The sequence below is a fragment of the Bemisia tabaci genome, unplaced genomic scaffold, assembly GCF_918797505.1.
Source record: "Bemisia tabaci unplaced genomic scaffold, PGI_BMITA_v3".
Lineage (NCBI taxonomy): Eukaryota > Metazoa > Arthropoda > Insecta > Hemiptera > Aleyrodidae > Bemisia > Bemisia tabaci.
Window position 1 is genome coordinate 121,490 of NW_027311736.1, and position 19,437 is coordinate 140,926.

Consider the following 19,437-nt stretch of genomic DNA (forward strand, 5'->3'; position numbering starts at 1 on the left):
ATAAATTATACTGGACCCGAGATAAAGAGATTCTGTCATGTATATTAAGCTGCTAAATTCGAATATGACAAAGGTTTTGGTTTATCATCCTCCAGTTCTCCGATAATGCCGATTTTTCCGCGCCTTTTGAGTAAAACCTTTCCCGGATTCTTGTGTTAAAAATACGGTTTTTAAATTGATTTCGATGTTTGATATATTGATTCTTATGTATTTTGACTTGCTAAACCCGAATATGACCTTAGATTTTTTCTATCACCCCTCATTATCCCGGAAAATTCAATTTTCCTCGGAGAACGAGCTTTTTTGGTATTTTTGCGACGATTTTCCGTATTCTGAGGAAAACGGGGGGTTGTAAGAGGCAAGTTGAGGTCGAACTCCTGTTGAATGTTTCTTAAGACGTCAGAGAAGACCTAAAGAGGAACTTGGAAAATCGCTACAACTCCATAGAATAGGAAAATTGGCGCAAAAATACCGAAAAAGCTCGTTCTCCGAGGAAAATTGAATTTTCCGGGATAATGAGGGGTGATAGAAAAAATCTAAGGTCATATTCGGGTTTAGCAAGTCAAAATACATAAGAATCAATATATCAAACATCGAAATCAATTTAAAAACCGTATTTTTAACACAAGAGTCTGGGAAAGGTTTTACTCAAAAGGCGCGGAAAAATCGGCATTATCGGAGAACTGGAGGATGATAAACCAAAACCTATGTCATATTCGAATTTAGCATCTTAATATACATGACAGAATCGCTTTATCACGGGTCCAGTATAATTTATCAACATGAATTGCAATTATGACAAAAATACGTCAAAATTGCTCATTTTCCCGGGAAAAAGTCGCTTTTTCGGAACAGTGAGAGATGATAAGAAAAAACAAAGGTCATTTTCGGACTCAGTAGATCAAAATACATCGAAATAGTACTGTTTAGTACCTGGAAAAAATTTTACCTACATGTTGCAGAGGTCAACAGTCGCAAAAACACCAAAAATGTCCATTTTTCCGGGTAAAATCGGCTTTTCCGGAAAATTCAAGAGCGATGGACCAAAACGGAGGTCATATTCGGATTTACCGCCTAAAAATACCTGAGAAATATCTGATCTCGACCGAGAGACACTTTTGTTATTATTTTTATACATGTCAAAATAGAGTGGAAAAAATCTTCAGTCTTAAAAGCGCCAGAAATCACATTTGAAGTTAAGTTTCTCGGTCAGGATGTTAATATTTTGTTAAACCAAGATGTAAAATGAAATCAGCGACCCAAAAAACATAAGATCCAACACCTTTTATAACGGTGCAGTGCATTTTCGAATAAAGTTCCGTTAAATCCAGTCTGTGGACCATAGTGGACCGTGATGGACGTCAGACCCACTACTACCTCTAAAAAAAAAAAAAAAAAAAAAAAAAAAAAAAAAAAACATTTCAGGGGTGCCGAAAGTTCCAAAATTTAGAACACATTTGTCGCGATCCGGAGATTTTGCCTCAGTCAATATAATTCCGATTCGCCTCATGACGAAACTGCCACAACTAAACTTCCACTCGACGTACAAATGGACGTATTTATGCTAAAAAGAACTATGTTACACGCAAATCCTATGCACACAGTTCCTTTTCGCATAAATACGTCCAAATAGTAAGTCACTTCTCTCACTGAAACAAGTATTTTCCTCAGCGTGACGAGAAACGAACGAGGATTTTTTTCCTGATGTAATTATAATACAGGCTTCGTATTGCAACATGGGAAAAAGTTTCAAGGAGTTTCCTCCAAAATTGTGGCACTACCCCAAATGGTTGGATGATATAGACATTTCCAATTAATTGTGGTAGGACACGGCGCACAGTGGATCGAGTCAATTAGTGAGGTCGGACATGAAATTTTATGACTATACAACTGCAAATTTTGATGTTTATTTCGTCACAAGTTAAATTTCTAGGGGTGCTACCTGAAGAAAATTTCACGAGGAAACCAACTGAACCACTTTTAGGATCTCAAAAATTTGTATAAACGAAGCTATAAGCGTTTAAACTTTCCAAATTTTGTCCGACCTCTCCTACTGACTCGATCCGCTGTGCGGCGACTCAAGTTGGAGTGGTAGCGCGACGATTGGGTCGGTAACCTAATTTATTAGGGTACCACCACAGTTAATTGGAAATGTCAAAGTCATCCAACAACCCGTACCTCTTTTTTCCCGTAAAATTAAGATGAAATATCAAAATACCAGGGGACTTTTCCCCTCGGCCGCTGCAGAGCCCAACCTTCAAAGAGCGCCTCACGCCTTCAATACCTCGCTTCCTGTGTTAAAATTCAAAAATTTAAAGTCGATGAAAGGTATATTTGGACGTATTTCTGTCAAACAGAACTATGTGCATTAAGACGTGAGACTTGAAACCCATAAGATACATGCGTAACAGGACTCACGTCATGATGCACATAGTTCCTGTGGGCAGAAATAGTCCATTCAGAGGTCATTTCTCATTAATACCTGCAAAAGGGATTCCTAATAGATCTACAGGACCGACCACGCGAAAAAATTAAAATTTGAGGACTAAAAGTGTCATCCGAGGACTGGCTTTAAGAATTTCCGCGGAAAATCATAGTGTTTTTCGGCGGAAATCCGCTTTCCCGCGAAACTTAGATAGAGACTTAATTATACACATCCCTGTATAAACGGTGCGGGCATGTTCACGGGAATAACCACATTCTCCGTTCCTGATGAAAGATTTTCCCTGAATACTTTGATTCCTAGAGGAATCAAGGGGTGAGAATGTAACCCTACTCCCCTTCCTCCAATGCCATCTAAGTCGTTTTGTTGATATGATGGACCAGTTGCGCTGATAACAGAATCGTGTTCCGGTACTCCCTCTTTTAGATCAGCCGAAAATAACTGGATCCGTCCAGACAGCAACTCTCTACGTTGAACATTAACGGAGATATCGTCCTTTGAAAAGTCGGGTTGACGTCATTCACCGCGGTAGTGCATAACATGGTATGTGCTCTAGCGGTATGACGTCATGAATCGAGTTTTTCAAGGCGCGATATCTCGGTGAATATTCAACGTAGAAAGTCGCTCTTTGGAAAGATCTCATTATTTTTAGTCGATCTGCATGAATAAAGGATCAAAGTTTGAATCTGTGACCAGCGCAACTGACCCATATTGACAAAGTTCTGCGTGCATATAGTTGTACAAAAAAAAAAAAACGAGAATATGTTCGTATTTTTTTCTTCGGCGCTATGAATTTTTCCACCCTTTGTTACAGAAATGATGCCACTGAAAAAAAAAAAAAAAGTCCGGTAAATCTACGGTAAAACTAGTTAGGATCATATGGAACCACGATTTTGTTCGGTACACACGACCGAATTATTCGGTCTGCTCAGCCGAACTGTTCGGTCCACTTAATCGAACTGTAAGAATTTATTATGGTTCGATCGCATAAATCGAACAAAACCTGGTTCCATGTGATTCTAACTAGTTTGGATTTACCGATTTTTTTTTTCAGTGATGGGACATTGTGTAAGCAAGATACACTTAAAAATCCATTCTTTACTGTTTTTGTGGGGGACTATCACATCTTACAAATTAAAATAAATAAAAAACATTAAAAAATAGTGAAAGAAATTGAAAAATAATTCTCAGAATTTTAAGAGGGAGAGGGGGGCTGCTCTCGCCCCATCCACGCGCCGCCATTGCTTAATTGTATTGGCCTTTGTGAGGGCCGACTCTTTAGCGCCTCTCGATACCGCCCGCGATACCCCGAGCCCCGCTCGTCGATTTTATGATTGACATCGGTGGAAGTTGTAAAGTGAAAGCGACTCCCCTCGCCCTCCCCCCACAACTTTCTTTTATAGCGGGGAAGTCAATAGGTATAGCTCAGGAACTGGGTCATATCTCACCTCTAAATAGGTTAAACGTTCGGTTGGCGGCACGGGAATCTGCGGAAGGGTGAAAAAAACCCTTGTGCACGTAGCTCGCGACGTTGCCACACCGCGCTGAAAATGATAGATTTCCGAAGGGAGCACCCACCTTCCTCCAATCGCATCGGCAGCTCAGCGCTTTTTGCTCGAGTGAAGGGAGGAGGAATTCTGTCCGCCCCATTAAGCCGCTTCTAAGGCCAATCTAATGAATGATCCAGCCGTGCGGGTCACCTGTTCCATTATTTGAAGGGGCGGGTCCCCCGGCTTTTCGGATGCCATTCGCTTTGCGTGCGACGCCGGGGAAACCGAACTGCGCCCTTATTTTGCGTGCCGGGATGCGGCTTAAATTAGGACAAGATTCTACGTACGGGCATCGTATTGCATAAGTATCACACCGCAATAAATCATTCCCCTAAGTCGCAGAATCATAATTTAATAGGCCGATTTAGTACTACCTCGTACGTTTTACATAGCTTTTTGATGATCCCATCAGTAAACAAACATATGGATTGCATTTTGCAAAAAGGAACTACGAGCATTGCAATGTTGCTAAGATTGTGCAACTTCTTTTGTCTCGGATAACAAACCTGATTATACATCGACAGTTTCTATTTTCCTCGCTGAGATCTGTGACACTGAGACAAAAATGACCATGTAAATTTCATATTTTTTATGATTTCAGTTATTTTACTGCACAGGATGAATTCGCACAATCTCAGCATCATTGCAATGCTTCCGGTTCCTTTTTGCAAAATGCAATTTTCATGACCTTGTTATATTCGCGCCATTATGTTTAATTTTTTTTTTTTTTTTTTCCAACCAAAGTTTCTTGTGTTTCATGAGTAATTAATTGATTTGTCATATATTCATATCAAAATGGGTGACCAGACAAAGTTTAAACTAAAATAAAGCATCACGTGTTACCTCTCCAAAATCTTACGTGGAAAACTATTCGAACAACGGGAAGTTCGGAGGTGAACCCCTAAACAAGATACTAACAAGTATTTTCAACACAGATCAAGTTGGGTCATACACAAATGACGTCATTTGTATTTTTCCAATGCATTTACCCAATGCTAATATCTTGTTTAGGGGTTGCTTTCCAAACTTCTCATTGTATGATTCATTTTCCTTGTGAAATTTTGAAGAGGAATCAAGTTACACAGTGCTTTCTAAATTGAGTCAGTTTATTCTCTAATAAAATTCAAAAATTATGCTAAACGTTATTAAATACGGATCTGAAGACTTGGTGAGTTCTCGAACTACCGCTCTCTTTTTGAACCGTAGTATATTGATTTATTTTGCAAGGAAAGCTCCGTACTCTTAAAGGATGCCTATCGTTCTATATGCGTTGGAGCGCCTTCAATTTCGTATGATACTGTGCAACACCTCCGTGGCGGTATAGTTGCTTGAAGCGCCGCGGCAAGCCGCAGCGCGGCGAGCGGCCTTGCTGTGGCGCCTTCAAACCTAACAGGGATACTTCATGCATTGCGCAATGCGTGAAGTATCCCTGTTAGGTTTGCAGGCGCCAGTGCTCCTTTCACGTTGGCAGCAGTCAGCACGCCGCTCCGCTCTGTGTTTGGTTTGATATTTAAAGTTGCCAAGTCAGCGTTTTTCAACTGATGATTATGAAATGTTTGCACAATCTACAAGGATTGTTCTAATTTAAATTGATGAAAAAAATATGTATTAAAGGAGGGGTGATCATGTATTTTGTAAATATTAAGGTGGCCTCTGGTCAAATTTAATGATTTCCAAAGCACTCTAATATTTTCTTTTATATTTAGTGCTTTTACTGTGCTGCAACGTGGTTCCCGTTATGGGCATGTTTTTTGCTTGATTGCATAGACTAAGTAAAAACTTGTGCGCAAATAGTCACGACACGGAATGAGAATGCCTCTTGTCGTTCATTTGAATTGCACTACGCAATAAGGAAATACTGTTTCTGACTCATCCATGAAAGCACCTATCCATCTGCATGAGACATCTATATCTAAAATAATTTATACCCTGTCCAGTGGCCTAGTGTAATGCATGAACTATCATATCAATGTTGAAAGGGGGGAGGGGGACTCACAACTTTATCGCATAATATAAAAACAAAACCCGAGTCACATTTCCGCGATATAAATAAAAAGGAATTTATAAAGGACGATCACCGGCGAATAGCAGGAAAAATCATAGAGATCAGTCCTGTAGAACCGTTAAGTATACATCAGAATTGCTGTGTTCGATGAAAATATACTATTTCGTCGGCAGTTTCGTCCAGCACTCCTGAGTCCTGAGACTAGTGTGCGGCAACTGGCATTTACGTCCCGTGGCTTCCTTTAGGTGCTGAGGTATAAAATGTATGTATTACATAAAAACCGGGAGTCTGTACATTATTTAATTTGTTGTAACTATTCGGTCAGCATATTTTGCCAAAAGCGAAATGAATACCTAAACGCTAAACTATTCGGTCAGCATATTTTGCCAAAAGCGAAATGAATACCTAAACGCTAAAAAACACTCATAGCCTGCAGTTTTTTCCATAAGACGCTGTGTTAAAAATTTCGCATCAAGGACTATTTCAATCAGCCATCTTGATGCCGCATGCACAGTCGTTTCTCACTTTTGGCGAACATAAGGCTAGAAACGTGCTGTTCGAGCGACTCTAATTTACTCTATGGGTGGAACAAACTGCAAAAACTCAGAGAGTCAGCGCGCTTATACACTAGGAAAAATATTTGTGCTCTTGCGTTACTTCTGATTAGTGTAGGAAGTGAAACACAAACCAACCCTTTTATGTTGATTTTGGTACACTTTGCGGCAAATGTAGCGCAGAAAACAATGGAGAGACGGGGAAATTCTAGAGTCAACCGAGGATTTGGGTCGTTTTGTGTTTCACTTCCCATATCAACAAAAAACATCGGTTAATTTATCTTACCGTGTATTAATGATGCTCCGGGTGAGGTATGAAAACAGATGCGTTGATCTATGCAATTTATTCAAGGGGTTCTTCGAGAGGACTATCAGAAAAAGAGGTAAAATTTAGACGAGAATCGTTTCTCGAAAATAGGGGGAGGGGACGTGGAAGAAATCAGAAAAATTAGAATCCTGGACGGATTGAGGAAAACCATCATTCCATAAACGAGGGATCGCCGAGAGCTCAGGGCAACCAGGCGGCGACCTTCTCGGAGATGGACTTGGCGATGGGGGACTCCTTGGCGGCTTGGATGGTGCGCATGGTGGAGCTGACGCCTTGGTTGAGGGTCTTGGCCATGCCGGGGCTGAGACGCTGGTTGATGCCCTTGTAGAGGTCGAGGCCCTTGTCGAGTCCGGCCTTGTAGAGATCGGCCATCTTGGCGCGGACGTTTGAGTTCATGACGGTGTCCTTGGCGTTGCTCAGGGTGTTGCGGAGGGATTCACGGGCGGCCTGCGGGTCGTGGTAGATGTCCGAAACGGCCCTCGGGATACTCGCGGCTCTGTCCTTCAGGTCGGAGACGGTATGACTCAAGGCCTCGCGCGACGGGAGCATGTTCATTCCTGGAAGAGTCAAAGAAAAATCGTGTCCAGTTTTCGGTTCAAATGGACCACTAGACAAGGTACGAATTTAAGCAATCTGATGCATGTTTCTTAACCAGAATTTCACGTAGAACACGATTAGCGCAACGAATATTACTGAAACTAACTCCTAACGAAGATTTCAACGTTTTTATTTCACATTGGTTACGAGGAATTTGAACTGCCCGCTCACAAGAAACTCAAAGCTCTACTCGAGTCAAATCGCGAGCTACAACGGTTTCAGCAAGCTTCTCCATCGAACAATGTTCATTTCCCATTATATGTTGTTCAAACCACAAGAAATTTGCTATAGCTAAGCCAAAGCGTCAAGATTGAGGTTTCCAGATTTTTATATTGCAGAGACTATCATGATGAACGTTTAGCCCGCGATGTGAATCACGTAGAGCATTGAGTTTTCATGAGCGGGCGGTTTGAATTCACGTATCATGAATCATTAAATATCTTCGAAAGAACTTGCTTTCGGTAACTTTTGCTATGCGCATCGCATTTTACGTGAAATTTTGGTTCAGAAACATGTATCAGAATGCTGAAATTCGTACCTAGTCTAGTGGTCCATTGTCCATGCACTGAGAAAAAAGGTATGGTAGATTTTACCATACTCTGATACAGTGATACGAGTATGGTAATAAACACTAGACTTTTAGTATTATTCACCATATTATGGCAAGTATCACCAGAGTTCTGGCAAATACTGACATATTTCTGGTTATTTTCACCAAATAGTATCACTGTGTAAAAGATCAAGTGGACTTATAGTAGATGTCACCATACGTGGAGGTGGGGGATAAAGAACTCTCGAAAATTTCATCGTATAGGCATAATTTAAGGTCGTAAGAGCCCGACTGCCTTGCTAAGGAAAAACACCGTATGAGCCTTCAGGCGTTGTCAAATTTTCTTTGACAGATCTGTAATTTTCTGGAAAAGTTTTGAATATTTGTCTTCCAATTTTTCAGAAACTTTTTTCATAATTAGATCTGAAATGTCTGAAAATGTCAAGGAAAAATATTCATAACTTTCCTCAAAAATAAAAATTTTATCTGAGGAGATTTGGCAAATCTCGAATGTTTATACGGTGTTCTTCATTAGCACGGCAGCCATACCCTTGCCGTGCGTCATTGGAATGCATTGCTTCTATCAGTGGTTGCGTCATGCTCGCAACGTGATCTTTAATGCCATACGAAGGCAATATGGACGTATTTATGCTAAAAGGAACTATGAACATAGGGTTTGCGTGCAACATAGTTCCTTTTAGCATAAATACGTCCACATGGATTACATTTTGCAAAAAGAACTATTTCTCTGGCTGCTCCCATGAAAGTAACTTCCTCCATGGGAAACCAGTGGCATATATGATGTTTCAAAATCGAGCCAAAAATAGAAGAGGTTACAAAATGAGTTCAATATGCGATGCTCGTGTAACAATAAGCGTTTTTTTCTCAATTTTCCTTGCGTATATGTACCTTTTTCAATATTTTGGGCTTAAATCGATCGAAAAATATTTACAGAATACAGCCTAATAACATGCCTATAATTTGATATTAAAAATAAGTAGCTGTGCAAATAAGTTTTCAAGTGAAAGCAAGAGTGATAGGCTACTCTACAGTTCATCAGAAAATACCTCTGCCTAAGTAGCAGAGGTTGCAACAACTTGCAACAAAATCGTTTGATTCTTGCAACTATAGATTGATGTGCAGATTGCCTACTCTCTCCCCCGAAGGTCCGTTTCCATTGTTGGAACTAGTTGCAATTAAATTGCAACATGTTTCAACTTCAAAGTATTGCTGGTTGCCTATCTTTAGATTAAAAACAACTTCGGTTCATTTTGCAATCTCAGCAGGTTGCAACTTTGTCTTCCGATCAGATCGCTGAAAATGAGCAATTATCGACCAAAAGTTGACCGAAAGTTGCAACTTTGTTGCAACAAATACCAACATTGTTGCAACTTTTACATTGAAAAATGCTACTTGGGTGAGGGTAGTTACTTTAATTTGTGTTCGTCTGTCGGACGAAACCAAAGTAGTAGCGGTAGAGGGAAACAAAATTTCAACAATCGGCTGAAGGTTTCCCAGCTTTCGCTTTCACTGCACTAAGAACTCGATAGTATGATGTACCTGATTCAAGAAGTCCGCGTGTTTCAAGATCATGGTCGGCGGCTCCTTCCACATCCAAATCATCCTCCCCCAAATCCTCGTCCAAGTCTTCGAGACCGCGGGTGGCCAGGTGATCGATATCCTCCAAATCCTCAAGGTCCTCGAGGTCCTCGCCGGCCTCAGCATTGACTTCCTTCTTCTTGCTGGCTTCCTTCTCCTTGTTCAAGTCGGTGATCTCATCCTCGATCGGGGTTTGGACAGAGCTCTTGGCCCATTCGGCGCCGGGTTCCGAGGAGGTGATGGAGCGGGTCGAGGCCTTGTCGCCAGCCTCTTGGTGGAAGTCTAGGCCAGCCTTGAATCGCCCGGGGACGTGCTGCTCAGCATCGCTGAAGACGATCACCAGCTGTTGGAAATGGGGCGTTCGAGTCGGTTTTATTCGGATAGCAACAAAGAAACGGACGTATTTATGCTAAAAGGAACGGTGCAAGCGGAAAGATGGGGTCTGCCCGTGCAAGCTGGATAAGAAACGATGTAAAAGTGGATATAGTTCCTTTTGAGAAAACGGAAAAGCGGGATTTGATATTAAATCTAAAGGAACTGAGGGCTAACTCGTGAGCCGTGGACATATGACAAGAACAGTGTGGACAGGGCTCATGAGTTAAAGCGCTCCGACGACGAGCTCCTCACCATTTTGCGTCTCGATCGTCACCGCTGACGTCACTGGGACTTTAATTCCCATTCACTCTTATGGCCCGACCACCAATGAGCACACCCCATCTTTCCACTTAAACATAGTTCCATTTAGCATAAATACGTCCATTAACGAAGACACGACAGGGATAGAAGCGCACTTTTCAAAAAGGTTTTTTTTTTTATGAAACTGAGATAGTCGCACTGAAAATAGTAATTTTCAGCCTTAACTACCCCTTAACGCCGCGGCTTTTTGCGAATTTAGACTTTTGAAAGTTATAGGTTAAACTGAGGATAAGTAAAGTGAATTGAATAATATGGGTGACCGAATAGGATTGACAGTTATCAATCAAAAAGTTTTTTAAAAATCTATGAACTAAATCAAACCTTTAAATTATGATTAAAATGCAACGTGATTTTAAATACAGGTCTATCAGTCTTAGATTGGCCAGGGAGTAGACAGAATTTGGTAAAAATTAAATTTTATTGGGTTTGGAGGAAGGTATAACCCTAACGTCTTGAAAATTTTCAAAAATTTGGAGGGAGTACACACCAAAGGTTTGAAAATTTTTAACAAATGAATTCTACATGAAATAGGGACGAATTCTCTCGACTGAATTAAAAGAAAGTATATTGTGGTTCTCTTTCTTCTATATATTGATCTGGTCCTCCGAAAAATTTTTGGATTTACACGATTATACAGTGTTGAGATGAAAAAGTGTAAACACTATTTCAATTTATCATGTTAAAAAAATTGAGGATCAAAAATGCACCAAATTTCCTGTAGAGAATGATGAATGATGAGAATGTAGAGAATGACGATACGGAAAATTCGGGAATCAATTGCTGCACTAGACATAAGTTTTTAAAGTGAACATCAGTTACCCGGCGAAAATGCAAGATGACGTCTAGTTCATGTTTTGCCTGGTAAAATTTAGAGAGGGCTCTCTCATTTTTTCATAGAAATATTGCACTAATGAATGGTCGCAAGTACAATTTGAGGCAATCAACAAGTATATGGTAGTGGGGTAAGTGAACGTAGGCTCCTGGTGAGCTGCCTACGTGGCCATTGCCATTTGATCAGAATCTAGTGTAACGCAATGCAAACACTTTAGTGGCTGACAAGAGTTTAAAAAGGAAACTGTATGAGGATTTTTAAGGAAATTTGATCAATTTTACGATACTTCTCAAAATTACTTAGTTTCAAATTCAAATTGAACAATCTAGAAAATTTAGATGAACTGGAATGTGAAAAACCTAAAAGTAGTCATCAGAATACGTAAAACGTTACTATAATTGATTTTAAGTGTTCATTTTAAGGTGGGTAAGTAGCAAAATAAGAGGAGCTTCTTATTTAAAGTATTCTTAGAAGTAGAAGAATGAGAAATTTATTGGAATTTACCTGGATTGCGAGGGTCACACAAAGTATTCCTAGAAACGTTCTCATTTTGTAGTAAAGTTGCTCGAATGAAAACTGACGTTAGCAGTGACGGGATCTGCTTTTATAAGAGCTTTTGCCAGGCTCGATCACGAGCCATACGTGTACTTTTTTGCTCGTCGCAAAACAGGATGACGTAGACTTTGCAGACGTGTTTGTCAGTTGAAGATGCCGAAAACCCTGCACTCGCTCCCGCAAAAAGCGGCAAAATCCACAAAAACACAGCTGAAATTCTGAGCCTTTGCGCGCAGATCGCTGTTTGCAAGCCACTTGCGTGACCTTTGTAGACGCGGATTTTTTACATTGCTTGCGTGCGTTTCGACAGACATGGGATGTGATGTAAGGAAAAATTTTTGTGTCCAAGTTTTTTCTTCGGAATAGAGTATGGTATGTAGGCTTATGAGCTCGGGGAAAATTCCCTTATATTTTCAGGATCTTCGAAAGTTTGTTTTTTCTCGACTGTGATTTCCTTCGAAATATCAAATATAGTGTCAAACTTGCGTCATACATTTCCCTCTTTATGTGTTAAAAAGAGAGAATGGAAGTATAGAAAAAATAATATTTACAGGCATTTTAAAAATTCTAAAAAAAGTTCCGCCATCTCTGAAAATCATTGAAACATGTTTCAAATGTTTTTGATTTTACCAATGAATTTATTGCAAACTGCAAAACTGGCAAAAAGAAGATTTCATTGTGATAGAAATGACCAAAAAAGGGTCATACACAGGAGGAAATAGTAACTTGTACTTTTGGACTAACATGAGCAGGACACAAAGTAATCATAACGTCCGGTTTTTTTTTTTTTTTTTTTTTTTTGCTCAATTTTCCTTTGGGTTACATTGACCAAATCTTCGGTTAGAAAATTCGGAACCTTGTTAAAAAATAAGTCGGAAGCCACCAGTATCGAATCAGGATCTCAGTGGTGATAGTCCATTGCGCGAGCCATTTGCAAGTCTCTTCCTCTGAATGGCGTCAAGAGAAACAAGAGTACATAAATTCCGGAGGACTTTTTCCTCGTACCTAGATGCCTTAGAGAAACGTAAGATTTTTTTCCGATTTCACCAAAAATTTGGTCAATAAACTGAGTCTTTTTGGCTGATCTGACTGAAAAAGAAGTAATTAAAAGTAACTCAATGTAACCATGATAAATGTTTAACTGTGCAGCGGGCTGATTGTGAAATTGATAGACAAAGCTATAGACAAAGAAGACAAAAGAGAACCTATCGATGATGGTTGCAATGGACAAAGGAGTTAGGCAATAGACTAACTAACGGCAACCCACAAGAGACCCTTTAGTTAGTCCATCATTTACCGCCTCAGTCTATAAGAACCACTCATTTCAACCAATAGGATCGCTCCATGCCCCCTATGTCTTCTAAATCCATCGCTTTGTCTATCAATTTCAATGATCAGCCCGGAGGGAACGAAAATAGAGATACATGAAAAGAAGAATAAAGCTTGACTTCAACGACACGCGAGACGGATGAACTCCTGTCTTCGATACGTTGGCGGTTTTAGACGACTGGCGAGGGCAAGATGATCGTCACGCTGAGAGGATGTTGGCGCTCTTCTGACAAAAGAGCGTATCTCCATTTTCACGTAAGCCCCAGAAAGCAGAGAGCTATACGGAGAACAAGGCTCGAGCGGTTATCGAGTTACGTCCTTATCTCAGAGGAGCGACGATGTGAGAAAGACGGGCGAGAGTTTTACGAGACGAGGCATGTGTCAGCCCGGTGACGGGCGGGGGGTTAAGATCCCCATTTTCGGGGGCGCCGGGGTCCCCCCACCCTCCCTTGCTGCAGGATGAAGTCATTTGATACGCGACACGAGCGCCTTTGTTTTTTTCGCCTAGACGAGACTGCTCACAGTGGATCGAGTCAATTGGACGTATTCCTGCCAAACGAAACTAAGTGCATCAAGACGTGAGCCCTGAGGCCTATAAGAATACGTGCATAACATGGCTCACGTCATTATGCACATAGTTCCGTTTGCCAGAAATACGTCCAATTAGAGAGGTCGTACATGAAATGTTTGACTAAAACTGCTAATTTTGATGTTTATTTCGTCACATCTCAAATTTCAAGGGGTGCCTTTGAAAAAAAAATTTACGAGGAAACTAACGGAACCAATTTTAGAGCCTCAAAATTGTGTATAAACAAAGTTATAAGCGTTTGAAGTTTCCAAGTTTTGTCCGACCTCTCCTATGGACTCGATCCACTGTGCGGCTCCCAGAATTAAGCGCGAGTCTCACAAATTCACCGGGGCTCATCTTGCTGAGAAGCGACTGGACACCTAGCACGATTGGGCGTATTTCTGCCAAACGGAAATATGTGCATTATGACGTGAGCCCTGTTATGCATATATTCTTATGGGTCTCAGGGCTCATGTCTTAATGCACATAGTTCCGTTTATAAAATCCGTAATAAAAATTGCGCAACGCTCTCCTCGACTGCCCTTCCTCTCTTATTGTGTTACGCATTTTACAAAAGGTCCCTAGAGTCTGTTCAGGGACCAGCATGCACAGGCTCAACTCATTTTTACTAGGGCTCTCTCATTATTCAATCATATTTTGGAGTGGGGATGATATTCTGCAATTTAAGATATGGATCGCATTTAGCAAAAAGAAACCAACGCGAATACAAAATTTTCAAAACCGTGCAACTGCTAATTTTCTCTCAAAGATACCCTATATACGTACTCTATTCAAATTTACGCAATAATGTTCCTTTACAAATCACAATTTCTTGCTGGCTAAGCCAAAATTGCTCGCTATTCTGGGAGATTTTTTAGATATTAATGAAGAAGCAACATCTTTACTACACTGTAATTGCGCTGGATCCCTTTTGCTAAGTGCGATCCAAATACTCGTATATATATGAGTCGCTTTTACAGCGCTCTTTGGCGCTTTACGACGCCTAATCGCCACAAAGCTCGGTCTTCCCACAGGTCATCAGGGAGTTGACACTCCCTCATCTCGTTTAACACCCCCTGTCGCCAACCTCTCACTGTGTGATCCAAGCGCAATCCAAATACACTTCGGAAATTTCCAAAAAATGTTCGAGTGAGATTCAACCATTTTGAATTTCATGACATTTTGCTGTCCCCATGGCGCCCGAAAATGACCAATACGGCAACGCGGGGCCAAGATTAAGGCCTACGATTTGTCAAACGCGAGGCTCACTGGGCCAACGGAGAACACAGCGGAGCGCGGGAAAACAATTAGAAGGCATGATAAATGGTGGCGCGGAGCCGTGCGCCGTTCGCGCAGGCGATCGCAATCGACATCGAATCCTTGCTCCCAGTTTTTCCCGTCGAGGCTTTTAAGCTTTGACGCAAATGCCCGGAGATTGACAGGAGTCGCCACACAGTGGAACGAGCTGATAGAAGAAGTCGGACAAGAAATTCTTTGCTAAAATTTCAAATTTTGATGTTTATTTCGTCAAAAATTTAGTTTCAAGAAGTGTTCTTTTCCAGGGTGTCTAGCATCAGGAAAAAACCGGAGATAATCAGGAATTTTGGCCGATCAGGAAAAAATTAGGAAAATCGGAGAAATTAGACGTTTTATCAGAAATTTATCTTACGCGCATTTCCTCAGCGGAGAAGTCTAACTGCTTTTTGCCTACCGTGCCAGGAGTCGCCGAAAGATCAGGAAAATATCAGGAATTTTCAAAATGAAAAAATTAGGAATTCTTTATAAAATATCAGGAAAAATCAGGATTTTTCAAAATTAAAAAATACTAGACACCCTGTTAAAGATTATCTTACGTAAGACCCAATAAAACGACTTTTGAACTTTTTTGTTTCATATTCTCGAAAATGTAAGCTTTCAAATTTTCCAGATTTCGTCCGACTTTTTCCATTGACTCGATCCACTGAGCGGCGCTGAATGCGGTTCCACGAGTCCACCGCGGACTCACGCACCCGCGCGTAAGAACTTGAGTGCGGAGGCAAAAACCACCCCAGACGCTTTTTGTTCGACGGGGCGTGTGAGGCCCCGTGACGTCCATTATACTCCGCGGGAGCACCCCGAGTTTGTGTGTGGGAACCGTAAAGCGCCCCAGTGAGGGATATCTTCGGAGATCGCGTTCGGTTTGGAAATTGGGATTGATGGAAGTCGACAGGCCTTTGGACCGATCGAAAACGAAAAAAAAGAATGGGAAGTGTCTGAGGCCATTCATAAAATACGTAACACACTGGGGGGAGGGGGCCTGAGCCCGCATTTCAGGGGAGAGAGGAGAAGTCAAAGGCTGCGTTACTCCAAACTATGTCGTTAACGTGCTATGTCGTCGCTGCATGACGCGTAATTCTGATTTGTCGAAAATTTGAGGTGAAAAATCGATGCATGCAAGTTGGCAATTTTTCATCGGAAATGGGTTGCCTGTATCATGTGTGCATGATGTGAGAAGAGGGTAATGGAAGGGAGTTTTAAAAAATATATTTAATATGTAATGAATAAATTAAATTTAAATATTTGATTTTGAGCGTTACATATTTTATGGGCATCCCCTTATGTCCACCAGCCATATCTACAATCCACACTCGTAGAAGAAAGCAGTGAAATCAGTGAGGGTTTGGTTCGGATAGGCAGCCAAACTAGCTGCCTGGCAAAGCGAAGAGTATCCCCGGAATTTAAGGCGCTCCAGGACATCCTAGTAATTTTGAAGTTCTGCATTAACCAAACAGCAGCCGGTCGCGTCAGTAAATCCGAAAAATTTTGGACCTCTGTCCATGGACGGAAGGAGAGGAGAGAAGAAGAGATGAATTCGTGCGGCTCGTGTATGGAAAGGTACAAGCGAGTCACGCTTGTTGCGGAGCTCATAATTAAAGGGGGGGAAAATTTCAGTTGACATCCTCGACCGATTTTGTGATTTCAAGTTCATTCGAGGGATTTATCTCAAAATCGGTTTTTTATTTATTTTTGGCAAGGGATTTATTTTTCATTTTATTTTTTTCCTTTCGAGTAAGTTTTTGGAACTTTTTGATGATTATTAGTCTTAGTGGACCTTGGGAATTCATCAAAGGTTTTTGCCTATCTTATACTTGATTAAAAGGAAGTGACACGTCAATTTCCTCGACCGGATTTTTTGCCCGAAAAATGTTTTTGAGGGTTTTTGTAGTTTTCTATCATAGACAGACAAGTTCACCTTTAATGGCCTTTAATAGTATACAAACTACGATGAGGTCATTCACTCTTAAAAGTAGGGATTCACCTCGTGACACAGTGACTCACTTCCAAATAAAACCGAATAAGATCATTCGCTATCAGTTTCGTTCCGATGAAAGTGGCTCATAGTTGGTAGATACTGCTGAAAAAGCAGCACATTCCCAATTTAAATTATACAATTTTATCACCCAACTTGGCAACCCTGAAGTGGTTGTACCACCAGCCAAACGCCTCCCTGACCGAGTTACAAATGTATACATTGGTAGGTCATAGGTCATTGACCCTTCAAAATGATTGGTGTTGATGCTGACACAATGGCACACTGACCAAGTTCCACACTGGTGGGTCATTGACCCTTGAAGACGATCGCTGTTGATCGCGGGAATTTCGCATTGTTAAAACAATGACATACTGACCAAGTTCCACACTCATGTATAGAGAGGTCATTCACTCCTACAGTTTCTCACTGCTTGTAACATGCCGACCGCCATAAGGTGACCAAAAACAGGGCACGGCAGGGGTATTTCTAGCGGGATGATAATTGAAATTGAACGTACTTCTGCCAAACGAAACTATGTACATTAAGACAAGAGCCATGAATTTCATGAGAATACGTACATAACAGGGCTCACGTCATAATGCACACAGTTCCAATTGATAGACAAAGAAGACAAACGGGCATTGTAGTTGAAGTTGAATTTCTACGGACGATTTGTTTTGGGCGGAAAATCCAGATTCAAGACTAGAAAGAGCAATGCAATCAGTCGATCACATTTTACTTGCTACCGATACATTCGAGTTCATTCGAGGGATTTATCTCAAAATCGGTTTTTTATTTATTTTTGGCAAGGGATTTATTTTTCATTTTATTTTTTTCCTTTCGAGTAAGTTTTTGGAACTTTTTGATGATTATTAGTCTTAGTGGACCTTGGGAATTCATCAAAGGTTTTTGCCTATCTTATACTTGATTAAAAGGAAGTGACACGTCAATTTCCTCGACCGGATTTTTTGCCCGAAAAATGTTTTTGAGGGTTTTTGTAGTTTTACGAATAAATAAAATTTGACGAGTGTCGGAATTACCAGTGATAAAACTGCCTGCGACTCTCATACCGCCGTAATTCCAATAGCAATACAATCATTTAGACAAGCGAGTCGACTCATTCTTAAGGTGATTCGTCAAGCTGAAGTGACGTAGTCGAACTGGCATGCGATTTATCGCATCGATTGGGTAAAAAATCTTGGCAGATTTTTAATTATTAGAAAAAAAGGACAATAGCCCCTGCGCATGAGCCTAAAGAATCACTCTAAACCCAAAACTCGGCAAAATTCAGAGAAATGGAAGCAGAATAGTGTTTGGAAACACAACTTCGCATTCCATACAGAAATCGATAGCTAAATCGAAAGTAAGGATTATTCCAAACACTGTTCTGCTTTTATTTCTCTGAACTTCGCCGATTTTTGGGTATAGAATGATTCTTTAGGCTCATACGCGGGGGCTATCGTCCTTTTTCCTGCTAAAAATTCAAAATCTGCCGAGATTTTTGACCTAATCGATGCGATATAACGCATGCCAGTCCGACTACATCACTTGAGCTTGAGGAATAACCTTAAAACATAGAGCCATTTCAACAATTGACCATTTGGATATACTTCTGAAGAGACCTCTCAGGGAAAAATGCATTTAGCAGAAGTTGGTCAATCGGATTTCAATGTAGTCCGAGAATGATACTCAAAGTGGATAGTTTATAGAAAAAGCAGCACCTACAAGATGCGAGCATCGTATATCTCACGATCGCAATATCTGGGAGCTGTATCCCTTGGAAAAAGGACTCGGAAGCCGTGAAAAATATCTGACCCCAGAGGGCCACTTCTCTCTTTCGCCCCGAGGAGATGGGCACAGGTGCGGTTAGTTTCGAAACTGTCTGCTCGGGCCTCTTTTATCAGGGCGCTCAGTTGATGTGGGTCGCGGAATGTCTCATGCTCCAACCCGCTTCGGCGGAAAGCTGTTCAACTTTTATTGGGGCACCGCTGAAAATCTGCGTGTTGAAATGAGTCGCTAGCATGTGCCACGGAAGTGAAGCCCGTTGACAGAACCGCAGCCCTGCGCTTGACGCTGAACTCAGCGACATGTGAACGCGAATTCTCGAAATTGCAGTTTCAGCGTGTGGATTGGGTGGTCGAGCATGAAAGATGGTTTAGAATTGGGAGGTCCGTCTGCGGTTAGCCGCGCACGGAAAAAAACTCCGATCCGTGTGGAGTACCAAAGTTTTTAGTCGGCGGAACCTAAGAATCGCTTAGTCGTACCAAAACTCTGCCGTGCTAAGGAAAAACGCCGTATGAACACTCGAGAGTTGCCAAATTTCCTTCGATAAAATGTTTATTTTTGAGGAGAGTCATGAATATTTTTACTTTAAATTTTCAGAATCTTTAGGTGAAATTCCAAACAAAATAATCTGACAAATTGGGAGGAAAATATTCATAAATTTACCAGGAAATTCGCGGTTTATCAAAGGAAATTCGGCAGCGCCTGAAGGTTTTCCTTAGCCTGGCAGAACTCATATCGACGGCTAAAGTGCGAG

The 19,437-nt window shown here is 41.0% G+C and overlaps 2 protein-coding genes across 2 annotated transcripts in view; one reads left to right on the forward strand and one right to left on the reverse strand.

Moving 5' to 3' along the window:
- The window catches only part of LOC109031247 (neuroligin-1), a 239,331-nt gene that overhangs the window by 50,183 nt on the left and 169,711 nt on the right, over positions 1 to 19,437 (forward strand). The window lies entirely within an intron of this gene.
- Positions 6,882 to 11,894, reverse strand: LOC109031249 (uncharacterized). Its single transcript, XM_019042666.2, has 3 exons — positions 11,659 to 11,894; positions 9,588 to 9,969; positions 6,882 to 7,437 (listed from the first exon to the last, which is right to left on the reverse strand). The coding sequence occupies exons 1-3, from the start codon at positions 11,701 to 11,703 to the stop codon at positions 7,061 to 7,063; spliced, it is 804 nt and encodes a 267-aa protein (XP_018898211.2). The 5' UTR covers positions 11,704 to 11,894; the 3' UTR covers positions 6,882 to 7,060.